Here is a 21,503-nt window from a genome sequence, read left to right as displayed (position 1 = left end):
CAATCTTATGCAGGTGGGCACGGGGCGGAAATTCTCTGAGAAACCCATCGCGGAATTTTCACCCGTGTGCAGGGGGCCTAAATTGCCAAATAAGAATGATTCAAAGTTAGTGCTGTCTGTAGGCTCGTGCGAAGAGCTCTTCTAGAATTAACAATCTTGGGTAATCTGAATAAAGTTTCTTCATAATAATTAATTGCTGTGTGGTATTATCTATAATTGTTGAAAAACAATGCCGTTCTGATGTCGGATGCAAGTTTGTCTTTTCTTTGAAGCAATGTTTGCTATGATGATCTTGAGCAATTTTGTCAATTATGTACCTTGAGTCACAATATTTGTTTTTATTTCATGGTCGCAGATGGTACACAAAACTGTGGGCATTATAGTGGATCCTGCGGATTATTATGCGTCCCGTTTTTGAGTGGTCAATTTTTGGCCATGCTATCATATGACCTGTATAAAATAACAATGGAAAAGATACTGATTGCTTAGTTAGATGTGATATTACTGGTCGATCAGCTGTGATCTGCTGCTCAGGGTCACCACTGTTCAGCTAATTCTCTGGGCCACTGTCATTGCATTGGGACCGAATGTTGTCATAGGTAGTCAGGGCTAAAAGTATAATACATGGCTTCACTCCCATTGAAATCAATGCAAGCATTATCCCCTATTGCACTTTCTGCTCTGACTGCAATGAGTAACCAGAAGAGTAATAGGAGGCATCACTCTCATTGATTGCAGTGGGTGTGAAGCTGGATCTAACGGCCCATTTATACGGGACGAATGCCGGGCAAACGATGCCCAACACTCGCCCCTGCACATATTCGCTCCCGTACTGCTGCACAGGAACGAGTATCGCTGGCTGATCAACTACAGTTAACCTATTCTGAGGATAAGTTTCTGCGTGTTTGTAAAGGTTTAAGAAATCTGCTCATGCTTTTAGAGATACACAATTGTCAGGATAGCGCCTCTACCAGTAGTATAGAGCAATATTTGTAAAAGTGAATACACAGGATAGGCTCACCTGGCGTGCATGGCACAACCTGGGAGGGATGGCCATTATGCCTCGGGTCCTGGTGGGTGAGAAAAGCTGAGGAGTGGGTGATAGAAGGGGCACACTGTCTTGGGGACATCCAAAGGAGAGCAATTCAAAAATTTCTCCTGCATTCAGTTTCAAATTCACTAGTGTTGAATAAGTATAATTTACACATCACAAGGGAGTCCCAGTGGTAGCCCACAGACACGCCCCTCAACATCCATGGTGTTGTTTAAAAGTAAAGGAATCCAGTCCAAAGAGATTAATATGTAGGGTTCATGCATTTATGAAACAAGTCACACAATTTCAAACATGATGAATACATAAGCGGACACAATCAAGATATGTGCTGGAGAAAGGAGCCATATTAGGCTCTGAAACGGGTTGCACCTCCCATGTCTCTTTGTGTTTGTCATCTTGTGACTTGTTTCACAAATAAATTGAACTCTACATATTACTCCTCCTTGGACTGGATTCCTTCACTGTCCATCTACACCATTTTGTCATCTTGGACGTTGAGGTGGGTGCCTGTGGGCCACCGCCGGGACTCTATCGAGTAAGTGTATTTAACACATCACAAAACTGGTGAATTTGAAACCCTGAGCGCATGAGAAATTTTTTTTTTTTTTTTAACTACTACCTTCTGGTCATGTTTTAAAAAAATTACAAAAGAAGTCATACTGCACTCGCCTGATCCCTCGTTGCTACCAATCCCCCTACTGTTCTCTACTTCCTGCTGCAGTGATGGCATTCCAAGAACAATTCATGTAACTGCTTTAGCTAGCTAATTACTGGCTGAAGTGAACCAGGTGATTGTAAACGACACATGCCCCTATTGTCATTGACATTATTGCTGTGGCAGGAATTTGGTGCAGTGAGTATGACTATTTGTCTTTCCAGCAGGTTGAGCAGATTTCTGTATACACTATGTTCTCAAACGTATTGGCACTCACATAGAAGGTGACCAAATTTAATTTTATTCAAATTTTTATGAAAACCGTTTTGGTCTGCTTTGGCCTCAATGACTGCACTAACCCTTCTATGCATGCTTTCCAACAAATTCTGTTAGATATGTGGAGGGATTTGCATCCATTCCTTGAGGAATGCTTCAGATAGGGATGCGGGGCATTGAGAGAACCTCCTCCAGACCTCACTGTTGAGATGATACAGTCATGAAGAAACAGCAGTTCAACCAAAGTGTGCCCATCCGAATGGAAGATGGTGTACCGCGATTTAGTTGTCCACAACACTTGCTTTCACTTGTTTGCAGTCCAAGAATGACGCTCTGAGCACCATCACAGGAGCCTCTATGCATTGACTGCTGTGATGTTAAACAAGTGTGCAGCCGCTGATTCATGCTAACTCTTCACATGCAGTTACCTACAAATGGTTCTGGTGTTAATGGATGTTCCAATGACCTGTGGGGAACATCCTGAGCAAATGTTTTGGGAGGCAATCTGCGTGATACCTTTACAGCACGTGCAAGGCTTTTGTTACGATCATGTGGGCAGGCAAAGCACGGGACCCAACCGATCGTGACCAAAGGGGAGACACACATGTATCATGCAACTGGCCCTGGCTATAAGGAGGTTGGCAAGTCCCTACCTAAGTGGGGACATTGCCTCAATAAGGGCAGCCCAGCGGTCTTTGGATCTGGGCCCTAGCTGATCCTAGGAGCCACGCACCAGAACAGGATGCATTCACATGACAGACCCAAAATACACTGCCTACAACATGCAACCACTAGTAACAGATTGGAAGCTGAATATAAATACCAGGTATTGGTTGATATTTTGTACAAGATGTTGAAAGCTAGCAGGCCACTTCACGGCTCCTGGTTATACTGCTAGTCCCTACACTAACCAGGAGTCCAGCAGAACCGGACACAGTTCACACCTCATGCTGCAACAGGACATTACACAGATTGCAGGTCACACAGCACGCTGACACAAAATTGACAGAATTTAAACGTACAAACGGACATGAACCAGATCACACTGCAAACCTCACCAGACAAGCATTGATGACTGCTCACCTAAGGGGCCATACAGTGACTGACCAGGAGCTGGGTTTATATGGGAGCACAGATCCAGGGGATTGGCTAGCAGGAAGTACCACACCCAGCTAGCTCAATCGTTAACCCTGAGAGTGCTGTGCTGCTGGAATCACAATAGTACAACATGTCTCAGCAGCACACATAACAGCTTTGTTGTTCAAACTCTGTCAGTTTACAAGGTCTCCCCCAATGTGGCTGCAATGTACACACCCCAGATGCTTTCTATTTCCAAGTGATTTCCCACCACCATCCCCATTGGAAGTCTGTTAACGTTACACTTAATGGCATTCTGCTGGTCTCTGTGTTCATATATGCCTGTGTGACACTGTCCTTTGTACTAAATGCTCACACATCTGATTTGTATATCCCCCTTCACCTCACAGCACAGGATTGGTGGATGCCCCAATGCTTTTGTCAACCATGTTTGTATCTTACCTGAATAACCTCTTTCAGATTGAACAATAATTGAATCTATTAAGTAGAATAATGTTGCTGTATTTTCTTGTAGTGTTGACTTGGTTCATGCTCAGATCCATGTAGCAGAAGGAAAAAGCTTGCCTGAGCTTGGCTTGAAGCAGGAAAATATCCGTATTAATGGCTGTGCCATACAGTGTAGAGTCACCACTGAAGATCCTGCTCGTGGGTTCCAGCCTGACACTGGCAGAATTGAGGTAAGGATTCAGCGTTTGTTACTGATCTCTTTAACACCACATTATCACCGTGTTACCCATTCATGTCTTTAGTGATTTCCTTTGGTATGACATCACTGACTATAATGATTCAGAATTGTTTATTAAAAGCTATAAACTTGATTACAGGTTTCCGGGTGAAAGGTTAGTTGGTAGAAACAAAAGAATGTTATTTTCTCTAGAAACAGGGTTACTGGTGTTCATAGACCAGCATTGTCATTAATCAATGGTGAACCTGCATGGGGAAAGATGATGATATTACTATTGAGTGTGACAGTCTTCTGTAATGCTTAGAATTGGTAGACAAACCGCACTCCCTGAATACCAAGAAGGGTGCCGAAATTAATAATTATTATTGAAGCTTACAAGAGCTAAATATAAATAGACTAGATGACTGAAAATGAAGCTGGCATCAGATAATGGTAATGTCCATATAGCATCATTATATTTATTAGTGAATGAATTGATAAACCAATATGCTAGTATTAATGCTAACAATAGAGATGTATATAAATTCATAAAAAATAAATCTATCAAAACTGGCTAAAAAAGTGTTATGGTGCGGGTTGATGACCCATGAACGATCCTGATACATAAAAGCTTGTCTGTGTGTAGGTAAAAAAAAAAAAGTTTGCAACATCTAACTTGATTTCTGTAGTGCAAAACATACCTTTAAAATGAAAAGCATGTAAATCTAATCTTGAAGCACAAACCCTGATCTGCCATGATGTTAAATTGAATCTTTCGTCTTGCATTTTGCCCTGCAAAATCTGGGCTCAAGATGAACGCCACCTGTTTTGCCATCTTAGAACTGCTATTACAGTCCTATAAGGGTATAATACAGTAGGTTAAGCTAACAGCACAATACACTGCAATACAGATGTTGCAATGTATTGTAAGAGAAAACAACTTGCATGTTAAAGTCTGCTAGTGAGAATGAAAAAGTAAAATCACATTTTTAAAAAATAAAAGTAAAATTAAAGATAAACCTGAAAAACTTGCTGTACTTGTTTAATTTTTTTGTCTCACCTCCTTAGGCTTCCTACATAAGAGCACGTGCAATATCGGGCTGTAGAACTCTGCCTGATATTACACTCGCCAACGTGCGATTTATCCACAGATGCAAGGCGTTTTTCTTTAAAAACACCTCCCATCACTTAAGGTAAAGTTGCAATCCTCTGTCCCAGCTTTCAGTATCTTTATTTTTAAGACTTCACAATTTTGGGGGGATTGGGTGGCAGCAAGGTTAGACCACACTCTCTTTGCTAAGCCCTGCCCATTTAACATTTTGCCCCTTAGCTAGGAATGGAAGTCCTTAAAGGGGTTGTCCCGCGCCGAAACGGGTTTTTTTTTTTTTCAACCCCCCCCCCCCCGTTCGGCGCGAGACAACCCCGATGCAGGGAGGTAAAGAAAGCTCACCGGAGCGCTTACCTGAATCCCCGCGCTCCGGTGACTTCTCTACTCACCGCTGAAGATGGCCTCTTCCTCCGTGGACCGCAGCTCTTCTGTGCGGTCCACTGCCGATTCCAGCCTCCTGATTGGCTGGAATCGGCACGTGACGGGGCGGAGCTACACGGAGCTACACGGAGCCCCATAGAAGACTGCAGAAGACCCGGACTGCGCAAGCGCGGCTAATTTGGCCATCGGAGGGCGAAAATTAGTCGGCACCATGGAGACGAGGACGCCAGCAACGGAACAGGTAAGTATAAAACTTTTTATAACTTCTGCATGGCTCATAATTAATGCACAATGTACATTACAAAGTGCATTATTATGGCCATGCAGAAGTGTACAGACCCACTTGCTGCCTCGGGACAACCCCTTTAATTCTGGGATTCTCTGAAAGATTTTTACAAGACTGTTGGTTTCAGGAGCTGCAAACAATCTTTAAACATTTAAAGGGTAAAGAGTTTGACATCCAGACAGTGAACTCAACCATGTTCATCAACATTTTTCTTTTCCAACGAAGGTTCCATTCACCTGTCTGTCCACAGTTTTGGTCACTTTTCCATTGTTCGGCTTTGTCCTCATATCTGAACAACGAAAATACCGGAACCGCTGGATCTGGCACATGCCAGACCTGAACAGCACAGAACAGACCCCAATTGTGTCTGTACGGCTTCCAGCATTCTGACTGACATTTTACTAGATGCAATACTTCAGCTTCATCTATAATTTTCTTCCAGATCTGCACCAGAGGCTCTGAATGGAGTTTCTGGTATATTTGTCAATGGGACAAAATCATTATTTTTTTTAAATTTTACTTTAACCCATTCCCGCTGCAGGGCGTAAGTTTACGTCCTGGGAGCGGGGTACTTCCCGCAACAGGGCGTAAACTTACGTCCTGGAGATAGCGCTGGATCATATGTGATCCAGCGCTATCCCGCAGCGGGAGCCGGCTGTCAGTCACAGCCGGCGTCTCGCTGCAGCAGCGGGGGGACATCGGAGATGCGCCCGCCACTTTTAACCCCTTCCCTGCCGCGATCTAAGTAGATCGCGGCAGGGGAAGAGTTCACAGCGGGAGCGCGGCTCCCTCTGTGTCTCCGGCCGGCTCTCGCGATGTCATCGCGAGAGCCCGGCCTGTCACCATGGCAACAGGACGCCAGACACTGGCGTCCTGTATTGCCTATGCCTGAGATCGCTGTATGAGCGATAAGGCATGGGAGAGCAGTAGCTCTGCCATGCCTTATGACAGCGATCATCAGGGCAGTGGTTAAAGTCCCTCAGAGGGACACAAACAGTATAAAAAAAAGAAAGATTTAAAAAATGAATTAAAAAAAATGTAAAAAAAAAGAGTAAAAAAACCATTTTTTATGCTTTTTCTCAGATTAGCATAAAAAAGGTAAAAAAAAAATAAAACCCCACATATTTGGTATTGTCGCGTCCGTAACGATGCGTACAATAAGTTGCACATGCTTTTGACTGTGCACCGAAAAAAACGCTAAAAAAAAGCTAAAAAACGGAGGCAAAATGCTAATTTTTAGCATTTTGCCTCACTAAAAACGCAATAAAAGTGATCAAAAAAGTCGTATGTACGCCAAAATGGTACCAATAAAATCTACAGCTCGTCTCGCAAAAAATAAGCCCTCATAGAGCTCTGTACATCAAAAAATAAAAAAGTTACGTGACTTTGAATGCAGCAATTTAGAATAGAAAAAAGATTTCCAAAAAAAAGGGTTTTTATTGCAGAAAAGTGGGAAAACCTAAAAAAAATGTTAGAATTTTGGTATCGTTGTAACCGTACCGGTCCGCAGAAAAAATGGAAAGTCTCATTTATGCTGCATGATTAACGGTGTAAAAAAAAAATAAAAAAATCTATGGCAGAATTGATGCGTTTTCTCTCTCTGCTATCATTAAAAAAAAAATAAAAAATTTACAATATAGTCTATGTACCCAAAATTGGCATCGATAAAAACTACAGTTCGCCACGCAAAAAACAAGCCCTTATACGGCCGCGTCCACGGAAAAATAAAAAAGTTATGGCTTTTGAAAAATGGAGATGGAAAAATACCAAAAAATCGCTTGGTCCTCAACGCCAAAATAGGCCATGTCATGAAGGGGTTAATTTCACCTGAGTGAGCAGCTGAAGTTGGTAAATCTTGCACAGAAATATTTTGATCAACTTCAATCCCTTTAACTACATTATATTAGTAAGCTACACACTGCACCACCAGAAACACTTGTACTAGTAAAATGAATATTACTGATAAGTAGTATAGTAACTAATGGGCTGTTTACATGGGGCAATTATTGCTCAAAATTAGTTTGAACAAATTTTAATGCTAATTGTGCAGTGTAAATGCAAAAAAAATTGCCCACTATTTGTTCACAGGTTCTGATTGCTGACATCTAGTCAACATAACACACATCACTGGATCGCGGGCTTGTCGCTCTGTGTAAACGTTCGAAGGTGAAGTGCTAAGCGAGAAGCCCATGATCCAGCGGTGAAGTTTGTTAGTACAAACTGTCTGCCCGAGCGCTAACAACATTAGCCGTGACGTCAGCGATCATGCAGTCATTTACCCGACTGTCATCCTCTGTAAAAGGGCCATTATTGCAGGTGGTTTTACACAGGCCGGTATACTGTGCATGCTGGTGCTAAAAAGAACTGACAATTGTCATGTCAGTCAGCACTGTTTACATTTGTGTACATAGACAGATTATTTGCAGTATTGGGACTAATGATCATTGTTGCCTTCATTCATACCTGTAGAGCTATCATTGGTCGGATGCACATCTCCCTGTTTACATGGGTGTGCACTTGACCCCCAAGCATGTTTGCGCTTACCTAAATGAACATTTGCATGTTTGTTGTTTGATTGTTTGGCCTTTTACATTCTGGAGCACTGTAGTACCATTGGTGCGGATTGTGACCATAAATTAGCTGCGTATCTGCAGCTGATTTCATGAGATGCGGCACAACCCCTCACCTCCTGTGTTGGCCTCCTCCTGTTGGCGCTCCCCGGCTTTTGGTTCCCAGTGGCCTGTAGTTGTATCACCTGACCAGCCGATGGCAACCAGAAGCCGGGAAGCTTCATATAGATGTTTCCTATGTGGCCAAGAGTAGTTTAGGGATAATAGATTCTCTTTGTGGTCATGCAAATTTTTTTCTTGCACATGATTAACTCATGTACGTTGTGCTTTTTTACACCAAAGCACATCGTATGTGGCATTAAATCTCAGAACAATCGTTAGTTAAATGAGTGCAATATAGGTCAGATTTTCACAGATCTGCATCATCTACATAATGAGTACAGCCTAATTCTGGTTTAGGGTAATGAATGTTAATACTTGTATCCAGCAGTGGTTTACTCAACTTTTAAGCCCATTTTACACAGGGCAATTAGCCTGCAGTATAAACACTTGCAATGAAAGAACAATCACTGATACATCACTGATCTGATCCTTCATGCAGGCCATAACATCATTGTTGATCTGCTGCTGCATCTACCTGTGTAAACAGGCCGTCATTCATCTATGAATGACTGCCTGTTTACTGTAAATGGAGGTGGATGAGCTGGAATTATTTCCAGCCCACTCTGCCTCCATTCCCTGAGCGATGATCGCTCTAGTGTAAAAGCACTGGCGCGATCATCGGTGGGATGGCTGTTGGACTCTTAAACACCCGACAGTCATCCCATATAAAAGGGATTTTAGCTTCCCGCAATGACTGCTGCTTATTTTCTATCTAAAAGGAAGCCAGATGTATGATGTGCTTGCCGCATTCATCTTCTCTTTCACTTCCTGCTATGGTAATGAAAATCGGGGCTGGCAGAGATTTAAGAGTATAGTGTTGATGTGTTTAAACATCTACCTAGTTCTACATTTCTCTATATGAATGGGCAGAACAATAATGAGTGCTCTGCCCAACCCTTTTTATGGTGTTGGCATCTTTTGCCTGACTCTAGAGGTAGCCCTGGCTGTAGGTAAATCTTTACTTGCACCATTTAATTCTATGTTTAGAGTTGACTTAAACAATTATTTAAAGTTTTTGAAAGTCCTGTTTACTGGTCCATTTTTTGTTTGATATTCTTTACCTAAAACCGGATACCCCCTAATAATTATAGTGGATAAAAGCTTACAAAACAACAAAAACATTCTCGAGGCATTGGGTTGGGGATGTTTGCTTATTCTGACAGAATTTCTGTTCTTTTTCAAGAATCAGAAAATAAACCAATTTACACTTATTTACAGTCTTATTTACATTAAGTCTTTTTTTTTTTTTAAAGCTCTTGGCCTGAAGATACTCACTCGCATATCTCACCGTTACGTGAATAATTAGCAGTTTTGCAGTGATGTGGCACTTAAATGACATTATAAATTGCGAATACGAAAATGTGAGCAGATTACATGATGAAAGCATCATTGTAATATCTGTATGAGGCTAGCATTGTTTGGTGTTTTATGCAATCTGAATCACTAAGTACTCTGTATCAGTTGATAACAAGCCTGTAATGTTGACTTGTCTGTTCCTTGAGTAACCCACAAGCCCTTTCCAGATGTCAGCATCTCTGCCAACATGTTCTTGTCCCCTTTACCACAATTATTGAATGCATCTAAGGGCTAATGACCACGGTCGAATTATCGCTGCGAAATTCACGGCCAGATGCCCGCCGCGAATTCCACAGCAATGACCGTCCATAGACGTGCAATGGTAAATGATTCTCACCTGCCCGCAAGTCAGCTACAATTTTCTGCTTGTGGGGGAGAATCGCAGCATGTTCTATTGTGTGTGGAAAATCGCACGTCTGTCGCACGATATTCCACTGCGGAAGTACCGCGAGAATCCGTGTCATAGCCCAGCGCTGACACGTCATGCCCTGAACTGTGCATGCACACCGGCCGAGACACTTGCGGCGGATCCGGGGAAGTGAGTATGGGGTCTCTGTGGGGTGCTAGGTCTAATTCCGCTGCGAGATTTCACAGTCTGCATCTGACCCAGCCGTGGGCATGAGCCCTAAGGCTGAGCATATGACAAGTTCTTTATGCGGACTTTGCTAGTCGCAGCCCTTGAAATTTCAAGAAAAGGTTTGCATTTGAGGTTGTTTGGTTTTCTGCATGATTGATCTACCAATCTTCTAGGTCATGTAAATAAATGTCAATGTTCTATATTATTACATTTACAAAACTTCTGCTGCCTAAAGAAAGCTATTACTAATTCCAGATTGATGGAAAACAGAAACCCAATGGCAAGAACTTGTTGTATAATTGTACTTTTGAATTCAATATTGAAGTAAATTTACATATGGATATTGATTTTTCTGTTCTATGTTAACATATCATTATGGTTAATTGTTTTATTTTTTAAAGACATTTCAAATAGCCTTAAAATATTTTACAAACTCAATTGAGCCTCTGTCTGATGAATGATTTACATATGCAGTGTAACTATTCTAGATGATATAGAGCAGTGATGCCGAAGCTTTTAGAGACAGAGTACGCAAACTGCAACTCAAAACCCACTTATTTAACACAAAGTGCCAACATGGAAATCTAACCTGAATACTCAGGCTGAGCGCGATATCGGGCTTTGAAACTTAGCTGATATCACACTTGTTCACAGACGATGTACCAGCGAATTCAAGGTGTTTTTCTGTTTAAAAAGTCCTTCAGTGAGGTTGAAATCCTCTTTCACGGCTTTCAGCCACTTCCAAGGATCGGCAAGTGTTTCCAGGTGTTTTCAATGGTAAATTTCACCTTACACTCATGCCATGCAATGTGTTTTCCTGTCCTATTGAAAACAATAGGCGATGACCTCTACATTAGCCCCAGTAGTAATGGCATCCCCCTGCCTACCTCAGACTGATTTACTTACCTCCTACTTGTCTTCAAAGCGCTGTTGTGGGCAGAAGTGTGTGGGCCCCGGACTCCTCCTCCATTCTCATCTCCTCCTGTGGAACTAAGAGGAGAGGTCAGGGGAGAAGGAACCCAGGTGCACACACTGCCGTCAGTTTGCGCAACAGTAGCAGTGCCACTGAGTGATTATCAGCGAAAATCACAGAACCCCAGCTGGTATTCTCTTCATGGTGACCGCCATCCCAAAAATGGAACAAATACAGGGCAGACGACCTGAAAGCGGGACAAAGGGCTGTCCCGCTTAGAGGCGCTGGAGACAGTGGGATACAGGGTCCCAAAACGTGACTGTTCCACCTAAATTGAGACATATGGTCTCCTTATTCTAGTACTACTGGTATCAAACGGCACACATGCCCACATAGAGGGCTCTGGGTCCCCTCTTCTGCACACATGGCAAAGGGTACCCTACAAAAAGTCAGATGTGTTAAAGTACTCCAGAGAGATATTCAAGAATACATTACACTTAAAGGGCCACTCCAGTGATTTATTTTTCATATATATAGCTATCCCCCGTATATATGTGAGCTAGTGTTACCTTGGTGTTTTCTGTTTGAAACAGTGTTTTCTGTCTGAATCTCCCAGCCTCTTTTTCCTAAGATGGTTATGTAATCTCAGTTCTGACCAGCTCAAATCTGCTTGGGGCTTATGGATTAATTTTACAGACTCATAGAATGGTAGAGTTGGAAGGGACCTCTAGAGTCATCTGGTCCAACCCCCTGCTCAGTGCAGGATTCACTAAATCATCCCAAACAGATATTTGTCCAGCCTTTGTTTGAATACTTCCATTAAAGGAGAACTTGCCACCCCGTGTGGTAACCTGTTCCACTCATTGATCACCCTCGTTGTCAGAATTTTTTTTTTTCCCCTGATATCTAATTTGTGTCTCCTCCCTTTCAGTTTCATCCCATTGCTTCTAGTCTTTCCTTGTGCAAATGAGAATAGGGCTGATCCCTCTGCACTGTTACAGCCCTTCAGATATTTGTAGACTGCTATTAAGTTTCCTCTTGTCCTTCTTGTTTGCAAGCTAAATATTCCCAGATCCTTTAACCATTCCTCATAGGACATGATTTGCGGATTGCTCACCATCCTGGTAGCTCTTCTCTGAACTCGCTCCAGTTTCTAGTCAGTTTCTCAGTTTGTGTGATGTGATTACATGCATCTACCACATAAATTGTCTGGAAGGGGACACAGGCACACCTATCACCTTTACAGATGATGATTACACTACTCCTGTCACACAGTTATATTAGAGGAGGTCACAGCTCATCCCCCTTACTGTATACATATGGTCTGCAGCTTTTTCAGATGAATAGAAGGTAATGATAATTAAACTCCACTACCACACCTTGTGGATGCACTATGGCTGCATTCCCTGGATCAGTTCATGTCCCAGTGATTGGATGCTCTCCAATCAGCAAGTTATCACCTATCCTGTTTAAACACCAAAAAAGGGTTTGACTAGTTCAGTTTTTTTGAAACCATGTTCATGGGCTGAGAACGTTTTGGTCAATGTACTCAAATATTTGCTTGTAGGAGTAAATAAAATACTGTGCCCAAATAAATGAAATATGCACACTGTACAGTTGGGGATATGACCTTTTGCTGCTTCAAGATCTAAATGGTTTTCCATCATTTAATAACTAAATAATTCATTGTTTTGAAATTGTTTACTTAAAGTTGTTTTTTGTTGCCTTAAAGCTGCTTTGGAATTTCTGTTAGGGGAGATATCTGAATTTGTTGGGGTATGCATGTTTTGCCAACTGGCAAACAACAAGTTCGGATACGGCTTTAAAGAAGGACAAGTGGGTTGACATAAGAAAATTTATTAATACAAATGGATAAATCATTATGATAAAACAAATTTCCATAAAAGTAGGTGATATTGCGTAAATATTTACAATGATTCTCTACAAGTAAAATACATACAGCAAGTGATCAGAGATAAACACACTTTACAATACAAAAGACTTACAAAAACATACTTACAACGTAATACTGCATCCGTTATTAAGTAGGAGCTTTCCTTAAACACTTCTGCCTGGAGTTCATTTTTCACTGGAAAAGCCACAGTGAAAAGCAGACAGGTTTCGGGGACCAACACTGTAAGAGATCGTCTTCACCTTACAGGTACAAGATGCTTCTGATTTATTACAATTTGTGTCCTATAGTTATACACTACAACTTGCTTAGTTATATGCCATATGCTCCAAGCTATGCATCATTGTTGTTATCAAACTCTAGAATTGACCAGTTTCTATAGACTGATAAGATCTAGTCAGACAAGGTCTACCTCCTAGACAATAGATATGTATATGGCAGGCTCCTACAAAGACAGAAGGATTGGTATCATTTGTGGTTACAACAAACATTCTCTTACTTACACATGATAACATGTAAGATACAATTCTAAACAATTCAAAGTTTTTTATTAGAGGACCTGTTGCATCAGTGGGGCTAGCTGCATAGGTTTGCAGTTGCGGTCCATCTGATTCTGGTGCAGTTTGTTTTTTTTATGTGTACTCTCCTCACCCATATTGTCCTGCACTGACCCTCATTGCTTTCGGCTCCCACTGCTGTGAATTTGTGAAGTGGACAGTCTCCTCCACTCGCTGTCAATTAATGACTTCCTTGTGTGGAGGAAACCAGAAGTCGCCTATTGATAGTGAGTGAATGAGTCCGCTGTTTGACAGTTTTGGCTCCTGGCACTGTGAATCGTACAGACATTGGTAATGGAGGTAAGCAGACTCAAAAAACAAGCTGCACTAGAGTCAGTGGGGCTGAGACTGCGGAGCTGTGTAGTCAGTCCTGCTAAACCAAGGACATGACAGGTTTTCATGTATGGTCTGTTTTCTATTTTCAATGTCATTTTAAGCTGTTTATAGGTAATTCGTTATACAACATGTGCTGCTGCTTACCTCAGTTCCTCCTATTCTCTGTTTTTTTTTGTTTTTTTTTTTCATTTTTCTTGCCCAGATGTAGGACTTTGCATTTTTCTTTTTGAATATTCTCTCTCTATCCCCTAGTGTTAGCTAACTCTCCTAGCTTTGTGTTGTCTACAGATTTGATCAGTTTCCCAATTCCTTCCTCCAGATCATTTATAAAAATGTTGAACAACACTGGGCCTAGGACAGAGCCTTGTGGTACCCCACTTGATACATTCTTCCACTTGGATGTGCAGCCATTTATGACCACTCTTTGAGTATGATCATCCAGCCAGTTGTGAATCCACCCAACAGTTGCCTTGTCAATCCTATATTTGGTCATTCTTTCAATAAGTATAGTATGATATACTTTGTCAAATGCTTTACTAAAGTCAATATATACTATATCCACTGCATTTCCCTGATCAACCCAGTCGGTGATTCTGTCCTAGAAGGAAATTAGATTCGCCTGGCATGACTTGTTTGTTACAAACCCATATTGGGTCTGGTTAATTACTCAATTTTTTTATTTAAATACTTGCATGCATGCTGTTTTAATAATTTGTTCAAAGATATTTCCCTGTATAGAAGTCAGACTCACAGGCCTGTAGTTTCCTGGATCCACCTACTTCCCTTTTTTGAAGATAGGGACAGCATTTACCCTTTTCCAATCTTCTGGGACTTGTCCTGTTCTCTGGGAATTTTCAAAGATTATGGCAAGTGGCTCAGCAATTACATGCTGCTTCCTTTAGTATCCTAGGATGTAATTCATTTGGACCTTGGGACTTGAGTTCATTTAAGTTAGCTAAGTGTTCCGTCACCATCTTCGGCTTGTAGATTAGCCTGCATTCTTCTTATTCCCCCTATAGCACAGGGAAGATCAGTTGATCTTTCATCTACTTTCTGAAAGAAAACAGATACAAGATAGGAATTTAAAAGTTCGGCCTTCTCAACATCATTCTTAACTAATTCACCATTTTCATCTTGTTAGCATCCAATAGCATCTTTGACTTTTCTTTTGCTTTTGACATACCCCCTCCCCCCCCCAATCTTTTTTTATTGCTTTTGGCCTGTGTTGCAGGCATCAATTCTTTATCAGCTTTAACTTTTCTGACACTCAGAAAAGCTGCCTTGTTCCATCCCAGCCCTTTTCTCAGAGATTTAAAGGATTGGGCTCCAAAATCTAGTAACCATGGGTTCAAGGTAACTAACAGATGAGGTATAGTACAACAACCTCTGCCAATTTAACCTATTGACTTTGCATACTCGCAGGTTTTAGCTTTTTGTTTTGTGACAATGAATTGTGAAGTCTCACCAATAAATAATTTTTTCTCCAAAACAGTGATCGTCCCCTTATAATAAACCATTTTACAGAAGGGAGTGTTATGCAAATCAACCAAGGAGAGGTTTGTTTCATATTTTTAAACTGTGTAGACACAATTAGGAAGTGATGGCAGCATCTGTTTATCTACTGTGAATTACAGATTTGTCTCTTCTGCACATTTTTTAATGCCAAGAAAGGATTTCACCATCTCCTCACTAAGCTTTCACTCTACTGAAATCCTTGAAATCTTGAAGAAAAAAAGTCTCTAAAGGCCTGTGTTGTCTCACAAATGCCCTTGCTTTGCCAACATCATAAAGATTTTGATCTCGCCAATGTAACTGTTCTTTTCTTTTACTATGTTTTGAATTACATATAAAAATATATAATCTCATAATGTATTGGAGATTGTTTAAATACGCATTTATTGCTCCACAGGGTGCTTTTTAGATGAAACAATTATTATTCAAAACGCGAGCCAACGACTGAACTATAATTGTTCGCTTTTTGCTTGTCCATTTTATGCAGGTATAAAAATCGTTGATTCGTTCACTTGTAAGTTGTCATTCAGTTTAAACAGCACTCATTCAGTTGCTCTTATTCACTTATACGGTGTATGTGAATGGATAAGTGATTTCTAGTTTGAACGAGCCAATGATGTATATGCCAGTATAAACAGAGTGCACAAGAGAAAAAGCTAACAATGATGTCATTTGCTTGTTCAAATAATAAATGGCTTGAACGGGCCCTTAATCTCTGACTTTTATGGCTACTTTAGGCAGATCGTAAAATATGATAAATGGTTGCCTGACAATTTACCAAGAACTAGGGACCCCAATTCCTCGGTCTAGCTAAGAAGCATTAGAAAATGGTTGGATGTCAGTGATGCACAGTTCCTCTTATGGTGCATGGCCTCCGTATAAATACATGTGATAAAACTTTCATTTTGTGGGCCCATACAAAGGTAAAGTATGGGCACATGCTACTATATATGACCCCAATAGAAATTCAAGTCCATATCTTTTTTGAAAAGGCACCATAAAAGGTAGAAGCCAAAGCAACATGGAAAATCAAGTTCTCAACTCAAAAGCAAATGCATCTTGTAGAGATTCAAATATTCTATTTCCTAGCCCACCTTAGTTTGACAGGCGCTCACTGCATTTACCATGTGTACTAGTTTTCAATATATTCTACTATGATCTGTCAGATCTGTCATGCTGAGTCCTTAGTTTGTTGATGTGTTTTTTTATGACTTATAATGAGTATTATACTGCTTGTACATGTTGTACTGTAGTGCATTATATTATGAAATGTGTTTCACTTCTGTACAACATCCAATGTCGCCTTATGACTAGCTCAGAGAGTAATGTATTGCATTGTTAGTGTAGCCTCTTCAGCGAAGAAAGTCGGCAATTGCATTTAGTCTCCAATTAGCAGCCTGGGGCAAAGTGCCTACTGACAAAATGGAGGAAAATGTAGAGGCTCCAGTAAATAGGTCATTAAGGAATAATTAATGACAGAGTCTGGGTAGCACTTTATCGACCCTGGCAACTCTCCTCCTGACCTCCAAATAGGATCTTCTTTTGGCACATCGGCTCTTCAAGAGGCTTGGAGAATATTTAACAACCTGTCATGTGAGGTTTCAAGCTTCTTGAAATAAGTAAGACATTATTAAACAATAAATTCACTCATGATAGCTTATTGGCATTCAGCTTTTGAATGCTGCCTCGGGTAATACAAATAGTAAAGTTTTTTAGCTGTGTTTCAGGGCTGTTTTGTAGTTCAAGTATTCAGAAATGTTATATTATGTTAGCCATCATCACAGCTTGTAGTATTTGAAGGATGCTTGCCACCATATAAACATGTCCCTCAGATATGCTATAACTTCCAGAATAGTGGGATTCTGATTGCCGAGACTTCTGCTGATCCTCAGAATCATAAGATGACTCAGTACTAGTTAGTTGCTATGGATCCTTCTCATTGTTTTCCAGTACAGTGGGTGTTGGTAGCATTGCTGTGTGGGAGAAATGCTGAAAAGGACCTTGGTTCCTTTTATTCTCGGGATTGGCGAGAGTCACAGAGGTTGGATACCATTGATCATAATAATATAGAACATCCTTAAAAGTTGTATTCCAATCTTGTAATGTTTTAGTATATCACTAGGAAGTACATGTGTGATAATCAACTGAACGATGATGACTCCAGCCAAAATATTCAGTTGCTTAAATTTTGAAGGGGATATTGAAATTCAGATTATAATTACAGATCATCCCAATTTTCAGTGCATTGTAGTCCAGTATTTATAAACCTACACACTGCCACAACCTACAGTTTGTAGCCAAATAATAAATTGCATAGTAACCTAGTATGCTAGGCTGAAAGACAAATATTAGAGATGAGCGAGCACCAAAATGCTCGGATGCTCGTTACTTGGGACGAAAATGTTGCGATGCTCGAGGGTTCGTTTCGAGTAACGAACCCCATTGAAGTCAACGGGCGACCCGAGCATTTTTGTATATCGCCGATGCTCGCTAAGGTTTCCATTTGTGAAAATCTGGGCAATTCAAGAAAGTGATGGAAACAACACAGCAACGGATAGGGCAGGCGAGGGGCTACATGTTGGGCTGCATCTCAAGTTCCCAGGTCCCACTATTAAGCCACAATAGCGGCAAGAGTGCCCCCCCCCCTCCCAACAATTTTTACTTCTGAAAAGCCCTCACTAGCAATGCATACCTTAGCTAAGCACCACACTACCTCCAACAAAGCACAATCACTGCCTGCATGACACTCCGCTGCCACTTCTCCTGGGTTACATGCTGCCCCCCCCCCCCCCCCCCGCACGACCCAGTGTCCACAGCACACACCAAAATATCCCTGCGCAGCCTTCAGCTGCCCTCATGCCACGCCACACTCATGTCTATTTATAAGTGTGTCTGCCATGAGGCGGAACCGCAGGCACACACTGCAGAGGGTTGGCATGGCTAGGCAGCGACCCTCTTTAAAAGGGGCAGGACGACAGCCCACAATGCTGTACAGAAGCAATGAGAAATATAATCCTGTGCCACCGCCATCAGGAGCTGCACACGTGGGCATAGCAATGGGGAACCTATGTGCCACACACTATTCATTCTGTCAAGGTGTCTGCATGCCCCAGTTAGACTGCGGTTTTTTATAAATAGTCACAGGCAGGAACAACTCCGCAATGGGAATTCCGTGTGCACCCACAGCATGGGTGGCTCCCTGGAACCCACCGGCTGTACATAAATGTATCCCATTGCAGTGCCCTGGACAGCAGAGCTAACGTCAGATTAAATGCAGGTGGGCTTCGGCCCACACTGCATGCCCCAACCTGACCAGGGTTTTTAATTCATAGACACAGGCAGGTACAACTCCCTATTGTGAAGTCCCTGTGGACCGACAGCATGGGTGGGTGCCAGGAAGCCACCGGCGGCACATAAATATATCCCATTGCATTGCCCATCACAGCTGAGGTAATGTCATGTTTAATGCAGGTGGGCTTCGGCCCACACTGCATGCCCCAGTCAGAGTGGGGTTCTTTAGAAGTGGACACATGCAGTTACAACTCCGTGTGGACCCACAGCATGGGTGGCTCCCTGGAACCCACCGGCGGTACATAAATTTATCCCATTGCAGTGCCCAGCACAGCTGAGGTAACGTCAGCTTTAATGCAGGTGGGCAAAAAATTAATTGGATTACACTGTAGGCGAGGGCCCCAAAAAATTGGTGTACCAACAGTACTAATGCACGTCATAAAAATTGCCTATGCACAACCAAGAGGGCAGGTGAAACCCATTAATCGCTTTGGTTAATGTGGCTTAATTTGTAACTAGGCCTGGAGGCAGCCCAGTTAAAATAAAAATTGGTTCAGGTGCAAGTTTCAACGCTTTAATGAGCATTGAAACGTATACAAATTGTTTACAAAAATTATATGACTGAGCCTTGTGGGCCTAATAAAAATTGCCCGTTCGGTGATTACGTGAGGTTTCAGGAGGAGGAGCAGGAGGAGGAGGAGGAATATTATACACAGATTGATGAAGCAAAAATGTCCCCGTTTTTGATGGTGATAGAGAACGATGCTTCCATCCGCGGGTGCAGCCTACGTATTGCTTACGTATCGCTGCTGTCCACTGGTGGAGAAGAGAAGTCTGGGGAAATCCAGGCTTTGTTCATCTTGATGAGTGTAAGCCTGTCGGCACTGTCGGTTGACAGGCGGGTACGCTTATCTGTGATGATTCCCCCAGCCGCACTAAACACCCTCTCTGACAAGACGCTAGCCGCAGGACAAGCAAGCACCTCCAGGGCATACAGCGCGAGTTCAGGCCACGTGTCCAGCTTCGACACCCAGTAGTTGTAGGGGGCAGAGGCGTCACGGAGGACGGTCGTGCGATTGGCTACGTACTCCCTCACCATCCTTTTACAGTGCTCCCGCCGACTCAGCCTTGACTGGGGAGTGGTGACACAGTCTTGCTGGGGAGCCAGAAAGCTGTCAAAGGCCTTAGAGAGTGTTCCCCTGCCTGTGCTGTACATGCTGCCTGATCTCCGTGCCTCCCCTGCGACCTAGCCCTTGGAACTGCGCCTTCTGCCACTAGCGCTGTCGGATGGGAATTTTACCATCGGTTTGTCCGCCAGGGTCCTGTGGTATAGCATCACTCTCGAACCCCTTTCCTCTTCGGGTATCAGAGTGGAAAGGTTCTCGTTATACCGTGGGTCGAGCAGTGTGTACACCCAGTAATCCGTAGTGGCCAGAATGCGTGTAACGCGAGGGTGACGAGAAAGGCATCCTAACATGAAGTCCGCCATGTGTGCCAGGGTACCTGTACGCAACACATGGCTGTCCTCACTAGGAAGATCACTTTCAGGATCCTCCTCCTCCTCCTCAGGCCATACACGCTGAAAGGATGACAGGCAAGAAGCATGGGTACCCTCAGCAGTGGGCCAAGCTGTCTCTTCCGCCTTCTCCTCATGCTCCTCCTCCTCCTCCTCAACGCGCTGAGATATAGATAGGAGGGTGCTCTGACTATCCAGCGACATACTGTCTTCCCCTGCCTCCTTTTCCGAGCGCAAAGCGTCTGCCTTTATGCTTTGCAGGGAACTTCTCAAGAGGCATAGCAGGTGACGCTAATGATTGCAGCATCCCCGCTCACCGTCTGGGTAGACTCCTCAAAGTTTGCAAGGACGTGGCAGATGTCTGCCAACCAGGGCCACTCTTCTGTAAAGAATTGAGAAGGCTGACTCCCACTGCGCCGCCCATGTTGGAGTTGGTATTCCACTATAGCTCTACGCTGCTCATAGAGCCTGGCCAACATGTGGAGCGTAGAGTTCCACCGTGTGGGCACGTCGCACAGCAGTCGGTGCACTGGCAGATTAAACCGATGTTGCAGGGTGCGCAGGGTGGCAGCGTCCGTGTGGGACATGCGGAAATGTGCGCAGAGCCGGCGCGCCTTTCCGAGCAGGTCTGACAAGCATGGGTATCTTTTCAGAAAGCGCTGAACCACCAAATTAAAGACGTGGGCCAGGCATGGCACATGCGTGAGGCTGCCGAGCTGCAGAGCCGCCACCAGGTTACGGCCGTTGTCACACACGACCATGCCCGGTTGGAGGCTCAGCGGCGCAAGCCAGCGGTCGGTCTGCTCTGTCAGACCCTACAGCAGTTCGTGGGCCGTGTGCCTCTTATCTCCTAAGCTGAGTAGTTTCAGCACGGCCTGCTGACGCTTGTCCACCGCTGTGCTGCCACGCCGCGCGACACCGACTGCTGCCGACGTGCTGCTGCTGACACATCTTGATTGCGAGACAGAGGTTGGGGAGGAGGAGGAGGGTGGTTTAGTGGAGGAAGCATACACCGCCGCTGATACCACCACCGAGCTGGGGCCCACAATTCTGGGGGTGGGTAGGACGTGAGCGGTCCCAGGCTCTGACTCTGTCCCAGCCTCCACTAAATTCACCCAATGTGCCGTCAGGGAGATATAGTGGCCCTGCCTGCCTGTGCTTGTCCACGTGTCCGTTGTTAAGTGGACCTTGCCAGTAACCGCGTTGGTGAGGGCGCATACAATGTTGCGGGAGACGTGGTCGTGCAGGGCTGGGACGGCACATCGGGAAAAGTAGTGGC

General features: G+C 43.2%; 1 protein-coding gene across 2 annotated transcripts in view; it reads left to right on the top strand.

The window, feature by feature from the left end:
- The window catches only part of PC (pyruvate carboxylase), a 916,513-nt gene that overhangs the window by 376,500 nt on the left and 518,510 nt on the right, over window positions 1-21,503 (top strand). For both annotated transcript variants that reach the window (XM_066582494.1, XM_066582495.1), the window contains exon 8: window positions 3,598-3,760. In XM_066582494.1, the coding sequence (XP_066438591.1) occupies window positions 3,598-3,760 (163 nt within the window). The remainder of the gene's footprint in view (window positions 1-3,597; window positions 3,761-21,503) is intronic.

The sequence above is a fragment of the Eleutherodactylus coqui genome, chromosome 11, assembly GCF_035609145.1.
Source record: "Eleutherodactylus coqui strain aEleCoq1 chromosome 11, aEleCoq1.hap1, whole genome shotgun sequence".
Classification (NCBI taxonomy): Eukaryota; Metazoa; Chordata; class Amphibia; order Anura; family Eleutherodactylidae; genus Eleutherodactylus; species Eleutherodactylus coqui.
This window is presented reverse-complemented; position numbering and strand designations above follow the sequence as displayed.